General features: G+C 44.4%; 1 protein-coding gene across 2 annotated transcripts in view; it reads left to right on the forward strand.

Moving 5' to 3' along the window:
* The window catches only part of LOC103746716 (inositol 1,4,5-trisphosphate receptor type 2), a 214,359-nt gene that overhangs the window by 94,207 nt on the left and 100,311 nt on the right, over positions 1-19,841 (forward strand). For both annotated transcript variants that reach the window (XM_008849006.3, XM_029554025.1), the window contains exon 10: positions 19,075-19,182. In XM_008849006.3, coding sequence (XP_008847228.2) covers positions 19,075-19,182 — 108 coding nt within the window. The remainder of the gene's footprint in view (positions 1-19,074; positions 19,183-19,841) is intronic.

Here is a 19,841-nt window from a genome sequence, read left to right on the forward strand (position 1 = left end):
TCTCTCCGGTTTGGTTCCTTTTCAATTTACTCTCCCCAAAGAAGTCAATGTAATTTTTCTAAACTGCCGACCTGTGTTGCTTGCCTCCTCGTTCAACATTCCAGAAACTTCTGAAGACCCAGCATATGCCTCCTCTAGCCTGGCTTGGGACGCCTACTATGACTGCTTCATGTTGCTCGAATGGTTTTGAAGTTTTTATTTATTATTTTATTTTATGTGTATGAGTGTATTGTCTGCATGTATGTATTAAAGTGTACCTGCATCCAGTGCCCTCGAAAGTCAGAAGAGGATGTCAGATCCTCTGGAACTGGAGTTATAGATAATTGTTAGCCTCTGTGTGGGTGCTGGGAATCGAACCTAGGTCCTCTGCAAGAGCAGCCAGCCAGTGCTCTTAACTGCTGAGCCATCTCTCTAGCTCATTTTTTTAAGTTTTAGAAACCATACACTGTATTTTTCTTAACTTAAAAATTTAATCAAACTTTAAGAAATAGGTATGTAAAACTTTTTTAATGATAGAATTAAGGAGATATTTTTAATTGAATTTTTCTGAATTTCATAAAATATATTTTAACATATTTAGACATGCCCCCTATCTATGCCCCTCTCGTGCCCCGCCCCCACTGGATTTCATGTACTCTGTCATATATATTAAAGTCTACGGAGTCAAGTGTGTGTCCCCAAATGTCCTTCAGTGTGCATCCATCCTCTGAAGCTTGGATAACCTATCTAGCCTCACTCCCTTAAAAAACAAACAACTCTCCCTCTTCCAGCAGTGATCAGCTGCCAGTAGCTCCTCACCGAAGGTTGGGCTTCTTCCCCACTTCTCCACTTCAGTGATGGGATTTTGTCTGGTTTGAGCTTGCATGGGTCTTGTGCATGATGTCACAGTTGCTGTGAGTTCATATGAGTAACTTCCCAGCTGTCTGGAAAACTGTTTCCTTGTGGTCATCCACCCCCTCTGGCTCTTAGAATCTTTCCGCCCCCTCCTCCACAATGGTCCCTGAGCCTTGGGAGGCAGAGGTTTGATGCAGGAGTCCTATCCAGGGACATGCACTCCGCAGTCTTTTATTCTCTGCACTTTAGCCAGTTGTGATTTTCTCGGTTAATCACCACTGTTAGGGAAGCTTCTCTGGTGAGAGCTGAGAGATGCTTTAATATGCTTTGCACCCTGTTCTGTTTCTTGATCCTTAGGTATAGAGACTGCATTGTAGATGTGTCACTTAGGGATGGGCACCTCACAGACATTTATTCTCTGCATTTGACCACTTGTGGAGCTTTGTAAGTCTCCATCTGTTGCAAAATGAAGCTTCTTTGTTGAGTGGTGAGAAGTGTACTTGTCTGTAAACATAAGGATCCATATTAAGAATACAGTGAGAAATTACATTGGTCTGAATGTGACAAAAGTAGGTTTTTCTCTAGGATCTGTGACCTCTCCAGGCATGTGTACTTGGCTGTGTTTACAGTACCACACATGAGTTCCCTCCCATTGAGCAGGCCTTAAGTTCAGTTAAACAGCTGTTGATTATTCCCAGGATAAAAGTGCCACTACTGACCAGTAAAGATTACTTGCTGGGCCATTATTGTGGTTCATGGAGTTTACAGCTGGATGGAAACATTGAGTGGTTTTTCTCCCTTGGCAGTTTACATAGTTATCTTCTGATAAGATGGGAGTTAGTCTTTGGGGAGGAGGCTTCCAGGTGAGTTCCAGCTTGATTGCTCCAAGTCCTGTGTCTAAATATGCCCCATGTTCAGCAATAGGATCTCATCTTCAAGTTCTGGGAGGCCATCAAGGATTGTGGCAATAAGTCTTATTTTTTAATATTTTATTTATTATTTTATTTTTTGTGTATGAGTGTATTACCTGCATGTGTGTAAGCATACCCATGACATGCAATGTCTGTGGCGGTCAGAAGAGGGCATCAGATCCCCTGGAACTGGAATTACAGCAGTTGTTAGCTGCCGTTAGGGTGCTGGGATTGAACCGGGTCCTCTGCAGGAGCAGCCAGTGCTCCTGACTGCTGCACCGTCTCTCCAGTCCCATCATCTCTCAGTGGGGTTTTGCCTTTGGCCTTGGTTCACCTGTGTGTTCCTGAGTATGTCTGACACAGAAGCCACACTGAGGTTATATCATTCCTGTGCTCAGCACTCTCTAACACTCTGTTTCTTATCAAAACTCTCTTCTTTTAGTTTTTTGGGGGGAAGGGGACAGAGATTCAGTAGCCCAACTGGCCTCAGACTAGTGGTGATCTTTCTCCTACCCTAGCTTCCCAAGTGCTGGAATTACAGGTGTGTTCACACCACATGTGTCTTAGAAATCAAATCTTATGTTGTCTTTTAAAGCCTCCCAGTATGACCTGGCACCACTACATGTGTGTCTGGTACTATCCTTTTTACTTTCTCTGCTCAAGAAATGCTGGTCTCGTGGCTGTGCTTTGAAGCCACAAACCAAAATCCGGCTTTGTGAGTTTGAACTTGCTGCTGTTCTACTTTTTAAAGTTCTTGTGAAAAATGGTCTCTGACGCTGGGTTTCAGGTGGCTTCCTCTCTGCATCCCCTTTTCTTTGTCCCACTCAGTATTCTGACGTGTCCAAGCCCTCTCTATTTGTGACCCTTCCCAATGGAAAGTTCCTCCAGGGCAAGAGCTTTTGTCTGTTTACCCTTAAAAACTTAATGCCATGGCGCTGGAGAGATGACTCAGCAGTTAAGAGCACTGGCTGCTCTTGCAGAGGACCCGGGTTTGATTCCCAGCACTCACATGGTGGCTAAGTACCATCCCCATAACTCCAGTTCCAGAGGATCTATTGCCCTCTTCTGACCTCTACAGGCGTTGCATGACACAGGTGCACTTATACACATGCCGGCAGTACACTCATACACATAAAAATAAACCCAAAAGAAAATTTTTTTTAATGCCAAAGTATTACTTGACTCAAACTAGAGGCTAATCACAGTCTTTAGAATGAACAATCAAGTCCTACTAATCATCATGCTTAGTCAGTGGTAGTTTACTTTTTAGGGAGAATTTTTTATATTGGATGGAGACCAGAAGACTTTCATGTTTACGTATGAAGTACTTTATGGATCTGGTAATCTTTTTTTTAAGAAAATATTTATTATTTTTATTTTTTATGTGTATGCCTATAGGTAAGTGAACCTGTGTCATGCAATGCCCAAGGAGGACAGAAGAGGCTGTTGGATCCCCTGGGACTGGAGTTACTGACAGTTGTTAGCTGCCATGTGGGTGCTGGGATTTGAACCCAGGTCTTCTGCAAGAACAGTCACTGTTCTTAACCACTGAGCCATCTCTCCAGCCCGGATCTGATAATCTTAATAATAATGTTATGTTCATGGATAGATAATTCATGACCTCATAATAACAAAGAAATTTCTACTGCTGATGACATCTTTGGCCAAAGTTCCTACGTGCTTATGTTCAGTACCTGTGTGACTAAATGTCTTCTTTTCCAGTGAGCTGCATATTTTTGAAGGTGAATATTTTTCAAACTGAGCTTGCCTGCATTTTCCTTCTCTCTCTTTCTGTCCTGCCCCCTTCTTTCTGTTCATTTGCATCTGGTCATTTTCCTTCAAGCGATTAGATAAGTGACAGGGCTGCTGAGCGTCGCTGAGTGAACGGGTGACAGAATGCCTGTGTTGAAACTTCTCGGGCCGATCAGTCTGATTTGAGTGATCAGAGCCCTGGCTTAGAGCTAAGATTCCCCCAGCCTCATTGGCTCCGTTAGTGGATGTACCTTTCTGAAATGCAGAAGTTCATTTGAGCAGTGATTCCCTCCCTTACAAACCACTCTTCAGAACAAAGCTGACCTTTTTGACCACGGCTGTTAGTTAAACATAGAGAAAGGGATGACATGATGTTTCTCAGTCTGTACAACTCAGAAATAGGAAGCTGGAGAAACCCTCAGTTGAAATGCTTTCAAGCAATTTTTCTTAAAGTTCCTGAAAATGTTCACGGGCACTTCTTACTCTGCCTCAGACTCCACCCCTGATTTTACATCTGGCTAATTTGTGCACCTCACATTGGATTTCTGAGCACGCTGGTGGTTTTGAGAACTGTTGTGGAACTCATGACTATAATTTCAAGCCTTTAATTAACACAGTTCAAAGTGGCTTTGTCAAGACTGTGAGCAACTGAAAAGCAATTGACTCGTTCTTAGAAGAGGAGGTCTGCTGTAGCCAAGAGCAGAATTGTAATCCCACACTCTTTACTGAGCAAAGGGGTTGGCTTAGGACCTTAAGGAGAGACAGGAGTGTGGATCATCCAGTAATTCTCTGCAGCGTGTGATTATAGGTAGCGCTGCTATTTCACAGCAAGGCAATTAACCATCAGAAGGTCAAGTGACTTGAACGTGCTTTCATGAAAGGTCAGTGGTAGGACCAGGGATCATCCCCAGTACTGAGGACCTCACTGACTCCAACGATTATCCTGAGAGCAACGTTTCTCTAAATTTGCCCAGCCAAGCACAAGGTCTGTGGTAGTAGGCCAGAGTCCTCCCCTTCCACTTCCCAACCACAGCTTTCTTTACCTTCAGCTGCTTATCCTGAGGGAAACACAAAAATTAATAGAAACAGTGGCAGAGTTAGAATCCTTTTGAGGACATAAGCATGCTATCCTTCCTGTTTCTTTATGAGTAAATGACTACTTGGTTCTAGAACTAGGAATTAAAACATTTCCCACATTTATGTACAACACACCAATTCATCAGTTTCTAAAAATCAGTCTTTTGGAAAGTTAAACATATGTGTCATTAAAAATCGAAATGAAAATTTTAAGGAAACAAACAAGTGATCTACGCCATCTGTTTGTCATCTGACCATCTTTCCATCCAATAAAGATAATTTCTAATTTTTTGGTATATTTTTATTGAATTCTTGTCCATTTCATGTGAAACACCATAATCATTTCTGTAGCCCTCCCCCATCCATACTTCTCCTTATATCCACCCCACCAGATTTTATGCATTCTGTCATGTATGGTAAGGCCTATTGAATCAGGTTTGTGTACCCAGACGTCCCTCAGTGCAAGTTCATCTGCTGGGGTCTAGTCAGCTGTCTAGAGTCCTCCCCTTAAAGAAGATCATCTCTCCTTCACCCAGCAGTATTCGGCTGCCAATAGTTCCTTGACTAAGGTTGGGGCCTGCTGCCCATTTCCCCAGTTCTATGCTGGGTTTTTGTCTGATTGAGTCAGCATGGGTCTTGGGCGTACTGTCACCATTCCTGTAGGTTCATACGAGACTGTGCGACTGTTTCCTTATGATCATGCACTAGCCCTGACTCTTACAGTCTTTCCACCCCCTCTTCCACAATGGTCCCTGAGACATGTGGGGGAGGTTTAATACAGCAGTCCCGTCCAGGGACACACTCTATTTCATACTGAACAGCTGTTATGTGCTGAGTGCAACAATAAATAAAATCTGCCCCTCCAGAACTTGGGCCTATGACAGGGAGACCCACTAACATAAGGACAATTTCACACTCAATATTTGGCTAATGATGCAGAAAGATCCTTGTGCTCTGGTTGGTATTTCCTAAGCCGCGGTTGAAGAACCTTGAAGGAGAAGAGTGATGGTGGGAAGGCCCCACACATTTATTTCTGGCTTGCTCAAGCAGCTCAGGTGATGGTGCCTGAGTCACAAGAAAACACTTCACTTCCTGTGTGGAAATAGGGAGACCAGAAGTTTCAGTGACTTGTCTTTGGTTATATCAGAAAGAACCCAGGTGGAGGGTATTGTCTCTTTTATCTGCAGAAACCCCAGGCATGGCTTGTTCGAGAGTTTCCAGTGAGTGCTTGCTGTGCGTTTTTCTAATTAATGTTTACTGTGTTTGGGATAACCTTCCTTAAGATGTAGAGTTAGTTTCTTTTCTTGCTTTTTCATCCTAAAATATTTTAGCGTTTTCAGTAGGACACTGCAACAGTGGCAAATTTAGGATATTTTTGTAAAATACTGAGTTCAGAGAAGATGACGTGCATACATGCAGTATGTGTTCATGTGGTTTTAGTCATTCAGAAAATATTGATCTATGTTCTTACATCGATGCCAAAAACAGTTAAGCATTATATGTTACTAAATTTTGCATGGAAAATATAAAATGGTTAGAATTTGTCACTAAGATGACAAGTTTTATAAAATTCTGAATAAGTAGTTTCATGACTTGTGTTTTGTCCTGAAGACAGCTTATTCAGTTTCTGGTGGGGTGGGGTGGGTTGCTGGAATCTGCATTTCTGGCCTATTCTCAAGGGATGCTCCTATGGTGGCCCAGGAGGCACAATCTATTTTGATAGTGAGTGGTTCTTTGGAAAGCTATGTTTCCCATTAGGACAATTTGTAATGCTTTATGTCAGAACCATACAGCACCACTGATAGCTTGTTCTAGACTACCTTAAAACATTTAAAAAATATTTTGTTTCCTTTGGGCCATTCTCTCTCTCTCTCTCTCTCTCTCTCTCTCTCTCTCTCTCTCTACGCCTCTCTCTCTCTCTCTCTCTCTCTCTCTCTCTCTCTCTCTCTCTCGTTTGTCCTGCTTCCTAAGCCATTTGATATTATTAAGATTTTTAAATTGACTTTTCTGTAATGGAAGACAGACTCTAATAAGTAAAGGTATAAGTCATCTGATAATCAAGAGCTTTAACTTTTTTTTAAAGTAACTCTGGTCAATTCCCTATTATTTTGCATATTATCTTTCTCTTAATTTGGCTACCATGATTGCAGAAATAATCAACTGATCACTCATAACCACAGTGAATTTATTTTAGATATATAAAACTAATAATGCTTTTTAAATTCTTTTTGTAAAGATGCCTTTAACCCTAGCACTCCAGTAGCCAGAGGCTGGAGGATTGCTCTAGGTTCAAGGTCAGCCTGTTCTGTGTGATGATTTCCAGGCCGGCTTGTGTCATATGTAAGTTTTAGACCAGCCTGGGCTACACAATGAGACCATGTGGCGGGGGGGGGGGCGAATGCAAGACATAAAAGCAAGAGGAGGAGGAGGAGGAAGAGGGAGAGGGAGAGGGAAGAGGGAGGGAGGAGCAGGAGGAGGGGGAGGGAGGAAGAGGGAGGGAGGAGCAGGAGGAGGGGAGTGGCAGCATTCTGGGGCCCTTCCTCAGTCCTGCTGTGGTGGGGAAACTACTATCACATAAATATTTCTTGATTCCTGTCTTTTTGAAAGAATCAGTTCAGACGAGAGAGACACAGTTCAAGCAGAAGTTTATTTAACAAAGCAAAGGGTATTACACTCCAGAGATGGGGGGATTGGGATGGGCTGAGGAGAAGGTACCTAGCAGCACCCTGGGCTCTGTGTTGTGTGTTTTAAATAAGTTTTATGAATATTTATGAGGTACGTAGCAAGTCCATGGAAGTAACGACCCATCTTCACTTCCAAATCATGGTGGACTAGCTCTCCTTTTTAGGGTGTTTCTTCCCATAATCCTTTTGAAAGGCCCACAGGGAGTCAAATTGAAATATAAGTGACGATCTAGGAAGTTGGGATCTTCTGACGATGCAGACCCTTTGCTAGCGCACGTGCGTGCCATCTGGGAAGGCATCTGGTGCTTTCACTTGCATTAGAGCATCAACAGCCTGACTGCAGCTTCCAGGATGTTTAACCACAAAGGGTGTTCTGACCTTCAGGAGACAGCAATGCCAAGATGCAGCAGTAGTTTCCTTGGTTACCTCATATCTCACTCTTTGCCTACAGGGTCTCAAAGGGACTAATTTCTTCACTGTAGGAGCGTGTGTGTGCATGTGTGTGAGAGGAGTGTGTGCATGTGTGTGAGAGAATGATGTGTGCATGTGTGTGAGAGGAGTGTGTGTGCATGTGTGTGAGTGTATGTGCATGTGTGTGCATGTGTGTGAGAGAATGATGTGTGCGTGTGTGAGGAGTGTATGCATGTGTGTGAGAGTGTATGTGCATGTGTGTGAGAGTGTATGTGTGCATGTGTGTGAGAGTGTATGTGCATGTGTGTGAGTGTATGTGTGCATGTGTGTGTGAGAATGATGTGTGCATGTGTGTGAGAGTGTATGTGCATGTGTGTGAGAGGAGTGTGTGTGCATGTGTGTGAGTGTATGTGCATGTGTGTGAGAGAATACGGGAAGAAACAGAAGCAGTAGTCCTGAAATAGTGGTATGCCTTCCTTTAGTCTGGTTCCCTTTCCCTCCTCCTCCCCCACCCCCCATGATGAGAAGCTGTCCTGAGATGTCATACTTTGCTTTGGATCTGAGGCTCTTTGATCTGATGGTCTATGAATCCTCTGAGACTCTCTTACAAGACGTCCAGGAGCCATGCTGTCTCTGTGAGGTTTGTCAAACTACATTTCTCAGAAATATCACCCTCTGTCCTCCTCCCTGTCCAATGCCAACCTTACCTGTTGTTCATGTTTTCTTTGTGGCTTTATCTTTGGATTCTCAAGAGTCTATTTTGGAAGTCAAAGAAAATATTGTTTCCATTCCCAATTTCGGTCTGGAACATGTTCAAACAATTTGGATGGCAGTTTGGGAAAAGAAAAGAGTAGCTTCCTGAAAGACGGAGATCAGTTCCTTTTCCTAAGGCCCACTTCTTTGTGCTGTTTGGTGAGGATGGGGGTCTCTCGGCTGTGACTCTCCCTGTTCCTCTCTCCTTCCCCACTCACTTCCCTGATGGTCTCACCTGCCCCTTTGGGAAATGCTACCATTTTCTCCTTGCTGAAAGCGTCCTTGCTCTCTGCCCTCCTCCTGCCTAGTTGACCTCAGGCTGGACAACTGCTGCTGGGGCTCTGGAGCAGTAACCCCTCTGAAGACTTCCTTGCTGAGACCACACAGTTGAGTCTCATGGGAAAAGTGGACGAGCACTTTCCTTCTTCAGATGCCTCCAGCCCTGCCCCTGACACCATATCAGTTCTGGCATTAATATTCTGGAAGAGAGGTCACGTCTCTTTGGGGCTGTGTTCTTTAGAAAGGGCGCCACCGTGGTGGAAGCATCCCTGGACAGATGGGACCGCTCTCAATGGATCCTCCTTCATCCATGATTTGATTTCAGTAGAAAGCAGAGGTCGCTGAAGGGTATCCCGTTTCATCTCACTACCCTTAAGAAGGAAGGTCTTTCGGCTTGGGTTCCTGTTACCGTTCCTGGGCTTGAAACAGCTCGGTGGTTCAAAACAGGACACACTGTCTCAGGGTTCCGGAGGATGGACGTTCTAAATCAAGGTGTGGCAGGGCTGTGCCCGGGTGAAGGCCTTGAGGAATGTCCTTCCTCGTCTCTTCCCTGGTTCAGGTGGTTCTTGGTAACCTTTGCCCTCCCCCACTCCAGTCTCCTCTGCCCTACATGACCCCCCCTACGTGTGTCCATATTTTCCTATGTAGCAATGTTAGTTGATGAGTTAGAGTCTACACTCATAGCTACTGTGGTTAGGATTTGAAGGGAACTTTCTTATCTATCATGTTCAGTCCCCAACCTTGGATTTTAAAGACCTGTGATGTTCTTCAGAGACCCCGTTGTCAGCTATGTTGGTGTATGTTTGTGTTTGCATGGTATATATTTTGAGCATATACATCTCTACTTGATTACGTGTGCAAAGACGCTATTGCAAATACAGCCTTGATCATCGATACTGGGTTAGGCTGTGAATGGTCCTTTGGGTTTGGTTTGGACACTATTCACTGTGAATAGGTCTCCCTATTTGAACTCCACACGTGAACATTTAGAGTGGCCCTAATTTCTCTTTCTGCTCCGCCCTGCCATCAGTTGGTTCACACAGGTCCCTTCCTTGGTGTAGAGTGCCATCCCACTCCAGTGCCTCTGCCTTCCTCCCTTCCTTCCCATGGGCCTGTGAGCCAGTTTTTGAATCTGGGACCAGATTGTTCCTGCACAATTCTCTTCCTTCTGTCACCAAACTCAGTGCGATTCCTTCGACCTCTACTCTGAACCGACCTCACACGAGCCATGTAGCCAGAGTCGCTTTCATTCGGCCTATTCCTGGCAAGCAGTCTGCTTAGAGGAACATCATGCATCTCACTTCTCTATTGCAAACCCACAGCAGTCAGACCTGAGCTTTGCACGTAACACGATGACAAAGATCGGAGGAACAGTAGCTGTTCTGAAAACAGAGGCCTTCAGTTTCACACGGAGGGTAAAGCCTTGCTGTGTCTCCTCCTCTCTTAGGGTGCTATTGCTCTGCCTCAAACCAGAACCGTGCTTGGTAGGAAAGCATGGCACAGGTACAGACAGAGACGACAGTTATCGTGACTTAAGGCTCCAGATCACTCTGAGATCCGGGGAACACTGATTGCCGAGTCACCAATTAATGAGTAGAACACACATTGGAAAAATCTGTAGTTGAGAAGTGCCGGGGACAGTTTCTTCATTTCTTTTTGTTCCGTCCTTACTTGGACCCAAGCTGAATGATCATTAAAATCCTAATCAGAAGATGTGAAGTATATGCTTTTGTGCTACATTCATAGTTACTGGGATTAGGAACATTTGGTCCATTGTTTTTAAACCCAACTATAAAACTAAAATTTATGTGTAAGAGTGTATTGCCTCCATGTATGTGAGTGCACCTGTGGCCTGTAGAGGTCGGAAGACAGTCTCATATTCCCCTGGATCTGGAGTTACAGAAGGTTGTTATCCCATGTGGGTGCTGGGAACTGAACCCCAGTCCTCTCAAGAGTAATGCTCTTAACCACTAAGACATCTCTCCAGCCCTAATCCCCAACTTTTGATTTAAAAGTGCATAATACTCTTCAAGACACAATTTCAGGTTACGTATGTTTATTACAAGGTTTGTGTTTATATGCATATATAATTTAATTAGTATATATTCATATATGTTTTAGTGTTACATTATTTAACTAAATTATTGAACTAAATTATACATATGTAATGGTTGATAAAGAGGCACATGACTTCCTAACCCACCCAACAAATTATGCAGGAGTCCTTACCCATTCTGAGTAGTATCTCCTTGTGGGGAATATGTCATTATCTCTTTAAAGGCTAAGTCTTCTCCAATACTCATCTTTCTTACTTATATGTTTGCATTTTTTGTAAAACTCTAGTATTTGTTTTAGTTAGCTGCCTATTACTATCATAACAAATAGATGATACAATCAACTTACAAAGAGATAAGGTTCATTTTCACTCACTGTTGGGGAGGTTTAGGTCCATGGATTGGATTCCCTTGCTATGGGCATGCAGTGGGCAGCACACCATGGAGGGATCATGCCACAGAGCAAACTTTCCTTGTCTCTGGCTGAAGTAAGGACGAGGAGGAGGAAGGGTGGGATCCCAGCATCCTTTGGAGGGCATGCCCCCCATGACTGCCAACCCTCCCATTAGGCCCCAACTTTTAAAGGCCCTACCACCCCCCATTAGCACCAGGGGCTAGGAACTGAGCCTTTAACACATGGACCATTAGAGGACCCGTCAGAAGCATAGTAATTATGATACTGGATAATGATCTCAGGCCTACTTTTCATACTTCTAAGAATGACCTGATAATTACTCTTTTTAAAAATAATATTTTCAGTTTATTACATGTATTTTGATTACAGTTATCCCCAGTCTCCCCTCTTGTTCACTTCATACTCCTTCTAGACCCTTTCCCCCTCCAGCTTTCATGCCTCCATCCATCCATCATATATCTATCTATCCATCCATCCATCTATCTATCTATTTATCTATATCCATCCATCATCTATCATCTATCGATCTATCCATCCATCCATCCATCTGTCTGTCTATCCATCCATCATCTATCTATCTATCTATCATCTATCATCCATCTATAGATGGATAGATAGATGGATAGAGATAGACAGATAGGTAGATAGATGTCCCACGAATTTGTTCATAACCCACCTTGCATGCACATGGTATGAGGCTATTTACTGAATCATGGGCCATTTGCTAGTGGTTACAACCCTCAAGAAAACTGACTTCTCTCTCTTCCAACTGCTCTCAACTGCCAATATCTCCTCAGCTAGGGGTATGCTCTCCTGAGGACCCTCCCTCTCCATGCCAGAATTTGAGCAGACCGATCTTCTGCAGCTAACTGCAGTGTTGTGCATTCCTAAGTGCAACAGAAATGTCACTTACAAAAACAACATTTCATGGGATAACAGTCCTAATAAATTTTTTGGCAAAATTCTTTTGGAGCTTTATCTTAAATCAGCCTCCCCCACCCCGTCCTTCCCATATCACATATAAAAGAACAGTTACCCTTTGAGCTGATAAAGTCTGCTGTGAGTTACAAGTATTTCTAGGACTCAGAGGTTTCCCACCTGTGACATCACTTTCCTTTTAGCATTCAGGCCTCTTTCCTGGGTTCAGTCTCTCATTATTACTATTATTGATTTGCTGGTTGGTTTCTGGACCGTGCTGTCTAGTGACACCAGCTAATTTCAAGCCCTGTTGTGAGAGGTTCAGCGAAGATTGCCACTGAAGACTGTACGACCGCATCTTGAAGATCCTCACTGGCTGCAGTTTTTAATTGGGGTTTAAGGTAGACTTCTGACTCTGACAGCTCCCGCGGATGTGCAGGCTTGTCCAGAGCATTAGCAGGGGTCTCCACCTTCCTATCCCAGAGCACATAGTCACAGCGGCGGGGGCTATGGCTTCTTTGGATGTTGGGTTTTGTTGTGGTTAAAATGTCACATTGAGAGACGCATTAATCTCTGAGTATAACTCTAAGTCATTAGGAGTTGGTTTAATGCATCTCTCGACCAGAGACACTTTGTGCAGCACACGGTGATCAACACGGAGAATAAGAGACTTCAGAGTGCTTAGCCCTGATGGGAACCTGTATCACACCCTTGCCTTGCAGAGCTCAGGGGTTGTTGTGGAAAAGTGAGCAGAAAGATGGTAAGATCCAGGGCTAGTGGACGACTACAACACAGCAGTGTTTTCCAGACAGCAGGGCAGTTACTCATCACAAGATCTCTGTGTGCGTAAGCAGGACAGATTCCCAGCAATGGGGAAAAGGGTAAGAAGTCCCACTCCTTGCGAGAAACCTTGTGAGAAACTCTCCCTGGGAGAGGAAGAGTCAGGGTTTTAAAAATATTTCATTTATTTATTTTTTTATTTTATGTGTATGAGTGTATTGTCTGTATTTATGTAAGTGAGTCGTGCAATGCCTGAGGTGCTCAGAAGAGGGCATTGGATCCCCTGAACTGGAGTTATGAATGGTTGTTAGCCACCATGTGGGTGCCAGGAATCCAACCTGGGTCCTCTGCAAGAGCAGCCAGTGCTCTTAACCGCTGGGCCCCAGCCACTCTCTCCAGCCCCAAGTAGGTTTTCTTTAAGAATGTGATACTGGCTTGGTTGGCCAGGCTCCATGGGCTGGACCTATACTGAAGGGCATTTGGGAACACAAATTAGATTTGATAGACCTTGGAATTTAATAATAAATAATAATAATGGAGTACATGAAATTGTGTTGGAAGGAATAAGGGGTGCTGGAGATGGGAGGGGTCTGAATACATAGTATGAAATTTTCTAAATTTCAATAAAAATATTTTTTAAAGTATTTTTTAAGTAAATACTGGCTGGTGGAGGTTGGTCACTGGGGACGGATGGGCCTTTGAGTGTTGTCACCCAGTCCTTCTCCTCATCCCATTCCGTGTTTCCTGTTCCTGCCGCAAACTGCTCCCACCATCATGAAGCCTCCCTCACAAAGCCTTCTGTGATGATGGGCAGACATCCTGTTAGGTGGGAGGGTAGCAGAGCCCAGCAGAGGGGCCATCTTAAGGGTGGGGCCCTTGCTGTGGGTGATGTAATAATCTTAGAAGTTCTGAGCAGGGAAGAGTGAAAAACTGACCATACGGATCACCCTGGCTCATGTTACAAGGAGATCACGGTATTCTAGGTCAGATCCTCTAGAACTGGAGTTACAGTTGTCAGCCGCCATGTGGGTGCTGGGAATGGAACCTAGGTCTGTAAGAGCAGCCATTGCTCTTAACCACTGAGCCATCTCTCCAGCCTCTCAGCTCCTGCCCTTTCAGAACAAACTTAGGAACTCTAGTTCATTGAGCCTACCATCTCGTTCAACTTAGAGCCTGTAGTCCTGTTCATTCTTGCATAGACTTGAGTTCTGATGTCATTTTTGGAGTGTTGGCCTCATTCAGCCAAACAGAAAGAAAATCTCCTCTCCTGCTCTCAGCCCCTGACAGCTGAGCCCTGCTGGAGAGAGCCCGCAAATACTCGGAGCCTCCCAGTCCAACGAGAGCATTAGAGCTTCCAGGAAATCCTGCTGAATCTTGCGGATCCTCTTGCTCTCTGTCTCCCAGGTGACTGTTTATTTCCCTTCTTTAGATATTTAACACCGTTTCTTGTTCCGATTACTAGCTTCCTGCTTCAGTGAGAAAATAAACTAGCGAAGGCATTTTAAAATCACCTCTGCTCCCCCAGCATTACAATCACTTCTGAGCCTGTGCCTCTTTTCCTAGGCCACTGAGGGAGTGTTGGTCTCTGGTCTCTGTGCTGAGTCACTCTACTCCTGACCAGTGGACACACGGCCCTAACAGTTTCTTTCTTGTTTCCCAAAATCAAACCTGATGATGCGTTTCCCGTATTTTAAAGACCTCCCTTTTACCCCTTGTCCAGCCACCTCCTCTCCCCTGACTCCCCCGGACAGCTGTGGTCCTCAGGAGGTGCCTGCACTCACGTACCGTCTATACCTCTCCCCACCCCATGTAGACACACTGCAGTTCAGATGCGGTGCTCAGCACTGCCTGGAGCTCCTGCTGTCAGGCCCACTCGTGAGTTCTGAACTGCCTGCTTCTTTCATTTCTGTGACCAAATATGTGAAGAAGGAAAAGGTTTATTTTGGCTCATAGTTCAAGGGATATAATCCATCGTGGTGGGGAAGGCACAATGGCCAGGCTCCATCCTCAGGGGTAGAAACTTAGAGCCTAGGACTCAGTGTTATTCAGTGTCAATCAGGAGGCTGAGGGAGGGCTAGATGCAGGGCCAGGCTATAAGCCTTAAGGCCTGCTCCCCACTGACCCTAACTAGACCCCAACTCCTAAAGGTCCATAACCTCCCCAAACAGTACCACCAATTGGAGACCAAATGTTCGAATGCACAAGCCTGTGGAGGGCATTTCACATTCAAATCACAGCTTCCAAATTGCTAAACAGAATGGCACTTCCCAGCCCTAAGTGGAATGTGCACGATCATTCCCTCCATCTTGAAATTCCTCCCTCACTGACCTGCTTCTCAGGCTTCTGTGCCCGTACGTTCTGTCTCCGTCTCTTTTGGTTCCATGCTAACACTTTCATGGTCTATGGGCACTCTAAGGTGATTCCATGAAGTGTGAAACCCTCCTCTGGGCCCCCTGCCGTGACTCCTGAGACCCCGGCCCCTCTAGGAATAACGGCTCTTTCTCGCTTCTGTAAACCGCTTGATCGCTAGGCTGAGAGGACAAACTGCACTGACCCCATTTTGACTAGTTGCTTCAGGCAAGCCTGGACCTGTCCAGGCATGCTGTAATCTCCACCTACTACCCCCACCCCAGGAGGCTATAGATCAAGCAGTCCCAGGCATATAGCAGCCTTATAAGGTAAGAACAGAGACTCCTGGCCTCACAGATAACAGTCAGCACATTCCATAGCTCTGAGGGTAGCACCCACCAATGAGAAACCCCCAGGACTGCATCCCTTGTAACCAATCAATTCAAAAGTGTGCTGGCATGCGCGGGCTCCTCGGACCAATCAAGGTGTAACTCTGTTATTCCCCTCCTGCCTTGGTCTAAAACCTATAAAAGGCTTCCTCCCCCTGCAATCGGGGCTCTCAGCACAGATCCATTGCGTTGGTGAGGCTCTCAGGAGCCCGAGCTTAAGCCCGAATAAAGAGTCTTTGTTCTTGCATGCCCTCTGAATTCTGTGGCTATTCTTGGGGGTCCGTTCTCTGGGCACAACAGAAGGTTCATGATTTTGAATTTTTGCTGTATACCGATGTCAAAAAATTTCCAACAAATTCAGTTTCAAGATCTTAATTGGTGGGGCTGGAGAGATGGCTCAGCAATCAGGAGCACTGGTTGCTCTTGCAGAGGACAAGGGTTCAATTCCCAGCATCCACATGATGGCTAACAACTGTCCATAACTCTAGTTCTAAGGGAATTCAATGCCCTCTTCTGACTCCAGGGGAAATTGCACGACATGGGTGCACTTACATACATTGCAGGCAATGACACTCATAAACATAAAATAAAAATACTAAATAAAATACTAAATAAAACTTACTTGGCTTTCATTGGGATTTTCAACTCAGTTACCAGTTCCTTCCAGAAAATAGAATAAAGTGCAATATTTGTTATGATGAGATGAAGAAGTTCATCTTACAGAAGAGGGTTGAAGGAACGTAAGTAGGGGCAGGGGGGGCAGTAGAAAAGTCACTGATCAGTTGACATGGGCCCAATTCAGGTTCATTTCTGGTAAGGATGGAAGCCAAGTGACCCTTGTCATTAGTACCCACTGAATCTGCCTGTTTGGGAACTGGGCTGTTCTTGCACCTGATGTGTTAGAAGTTCAGATAATTCATCTTAGTTTGGTGACCTGGAACTTTGGTACAGGGGACTCTCTGTGGAGTTTTAGGCTGGTCTGTGGGTGCCTGGTGCAGCAGTGTATTCCAAAACATGGCCTCTTGTGAATTTTTAAATATTTTATACCCACGTTGCCTGACCTCTGCCTAGGGTGTGTGGCAAACCTGTGCAAGGGCTGCTCCCTGTCTCCTTCATGGCAACACCAGAAGCTTTCAGGTTTCTGAAACCAAAGTCTTTATTTTCTCTACTAAATATATTCCTGTATTTTATCTTAGTGATTGGCATTTCAGTCCAATAATTTTGGAGTTTTTAAGCAGATTTTTATCACTCACAGAATTCTGAGTCAGAGTTTCAGAGGTCTGTATCTCTGGTTACTTGGCCATACTCTTTGGGACCGTGACAAGCCTGAACACCTCAGCAGGGACCGTGTGGCAGGGCAGGGTTCTGATACTGCACGCTGGCCTCTGGGAAGTAGGAAGGAGAAGGAAAGAAGAGCCTGGGTCTCAGTTCACCCTTCAAGGGCTCATTCCAGTGATGTAACTTCCTCCCGTAGGCCCCGCCTCCCAAAGGTTTCCACACTTTGCAGCAGTGTTGACAACATTCAGCATCAAACCTTCATAGGACATCTAGGATCCAAACCACAATGTATCCTCAGCTCTCCACTCTTCTCTCCACCCCGCCCCCCATATCCTGGTCCAACTTGTAAGCAACTTATGTAAGTTTCACCTTCTAGAACTGGCCACTGCGTGCTGGTTGTTAATGTGCTGAAAGAGTCCAGTAGTTTCAACTTCTTGGAATTCCTTTAGACTTTTAAGAATATCTACAAGTCGCAGCAAGTTTCATGACCATGGTTGGTAATAAAAATCTATATAATTCACATTTAGTTGAAGATAAAATATAACCAAAACAAGATATCATTTTCTTGAGTGATGTATGTCAATGACCCTGAAAACTAATTGTAAAATAATAGTTTCAAAAATGATTTATTTGGAGCGGTCAATGGAGTGACTGTTTAGTTTATCAGATTATCACTTTCAAGAATAATATTTGCTTGGTTTTATAGGTCTGGGTTATCATTTAAAATTTATGTCAATTCTTTATGATGCCATTTGCATTAAGACCTCATGAATAATAGGATGAAGTGTTTACTACTCTGCGTTGCTGACAAAATACCAACTCTGGAGTTGTACTGTCTGAATTCAGTATTGGTGGGGTTTACCAGTTTCTACCTATGTGATTAAAGGCCAGTTCCACACTTCCCAGGCCTCGGTTTCCTCATCTATAAAATGGGCTTTCTTAGTAGAAATTAGATCTGAAAGCTCCTAGTAGAGTGGGATGGGCTTCTGGGAGTGGGGACTTGTGTGGCACAGCGTTGGTCACTAGAAGCCCCCGGGGAACCTGAGGCACAAACGAACCGTTTGGAAGGTTAAGGACAGTTGCGAGGTTTGAGGAATTGCTCAAGAAAGCTGTGAAAAATCCATTTGATGTCAGTGTGTATTAATTATCCTCAAAATGAAAGAAACACTCAATACCTCCAATGCTCAAATAAGAACATTGCTTTTACCAACAGCGTTTTAAGATGACTTCTGTGATGGGGTGGGGGATGGCTCAGCAGGGGTGCATGAGGACATGGATTCAGGTCCTCAGCACCCACAAAGAAGGCTGAGTGCCACAGAAGTGCTTGCAGGTCTCCTGAAGAGGCAGCGAGAGAAAGATTCTGGGGCTTGGTGGCCGTCCAGTCTGGCAGAACTGGGAGCTATGGGTTCTGTGAGAGAGCCCATCTCAAAAAATAGTGTGGACACCTATATGGAAGATACCCAACATGGACCCTAGCTTAGACACACATGCACAGCCAACATGAGCATGCACACGCTCGCGTGCGCACACACACACACACACACACACACACACACACACAATGAGCATGCGCACGCTCGCGCGCGCGCACACACACACACACACACACACACACACACACACACACACACCACACACACACCATACACACATGCACATAGGAAAAAAGATAATCTGTGATGAAGTTATTATTTTTAGATGTTCAGTTTCAGTTACAATAGAGTTAAAACCTGCCTCTAAAATGCCAGGTTTGACATGCTAAGATGTGGAAGGAAAGACTGTTAATGCATACCTTGGATTAGATGAAGAAAGAGAAATCCTTCCAAAACACAGAGCCCTGTTCATGTGTCTACAGGAAGCCACCCTTGTATTGTTTCTGCCACCCTGCTGGTCAGGTTGTTTGACATGTACATGTAGTTTAAAAGTATTGGAGGGAATTTTGTTTTTGCCTATGCCACTGCTAGAATTTCTTCTTTCTAGTACAATCACACATTTATTGAGGATCACTATTAGCTAATCCTTATGAATTGATTATTTATGCTTTTCAAATGTAGACATGCTTTTGGACATGTGACTAACTGCCATTAGCGCTGGGACTTTTTAGAGCCGTGTGCACAGATACACAAAGTGATTTCAAAGTCTGATCAGAGAAAGGGGTGAAAAGACTGTAAACTTTTCTCTCCCCTGCAGCTGGCTCGTCACAACAAAGTGCTGCAGCAAATGCTAAAGCCAGGGTCGGACCCGGAGGAAGGGGACGAGGCCTTGAAGCATTATGCCGACCACACTGCGCAGATCGAGGTAACCATTATTTCTTGAAGGGACCCACCTATGAGAAAAAAAATTCACTGCCTGAGACCATCTCCATATTTTTGGTAAGAACAGCGAAGCAGCCTTGAGTGATTTAAACTGAAAATTCTGTTACAAGATGATGCCCAGGAGCAAACTAAGACGCTGAGTGTCCGTCTTCCAAAGTCCTTTTTCTCTCCTCAGTAGAGATGTTTTTGAAATGAAGAGAGTTTTTTTGTTCTTGTTTGGTTTCTAGGAACAGTCAGGGCAGAGCATTGATATATAAAAGGCGAGATAGATGTTGTAGAATCCATCTTTTAAAAAATCGTGAAAGGCTGGGGCTGGACAGATGACTCAGTAGTAAACAGCACTTGGTACCCTGGCAGAGGACTCAGATTTAGAGTGAGCACCTGCATTCACATGCACATACCCACACAGGAACACACACATAAGCACATAATTAAAAATAATAATGATAAATAGGGCTGGATGTGGTGGTGTGTGCTTTTAATCCCAGCACTCGGGAGGCAGAAGCAGGCAGATCTCTGTGAGTTCGAGGCCAGCCTAGTCTCCATAGCGAATCCAGGCCAGCTGGGGCTACAGGGAGACCTTGTCTCAAAAAGACCAAAAAGAAAAAAAAATAGTAATAATAATAAATAAAAAGTTTTAAA

This window comes from Nannospalax galili, unplaced genomic scaffold (assembly GCF_000622305.1).
Source record: "Nannospalax galili isolate Female #2095 unplaced genomic scaffold, S.galili_v1.0 scaffold103, whole genome shotgun sequence".
In the NCBI taxonomy this organism is placed as follows: Eukaryota; Metazoa; Chordata; class Mammalia; order Rodentia; family Spalacidae; genus Nannospalax; species Nannospalax galili.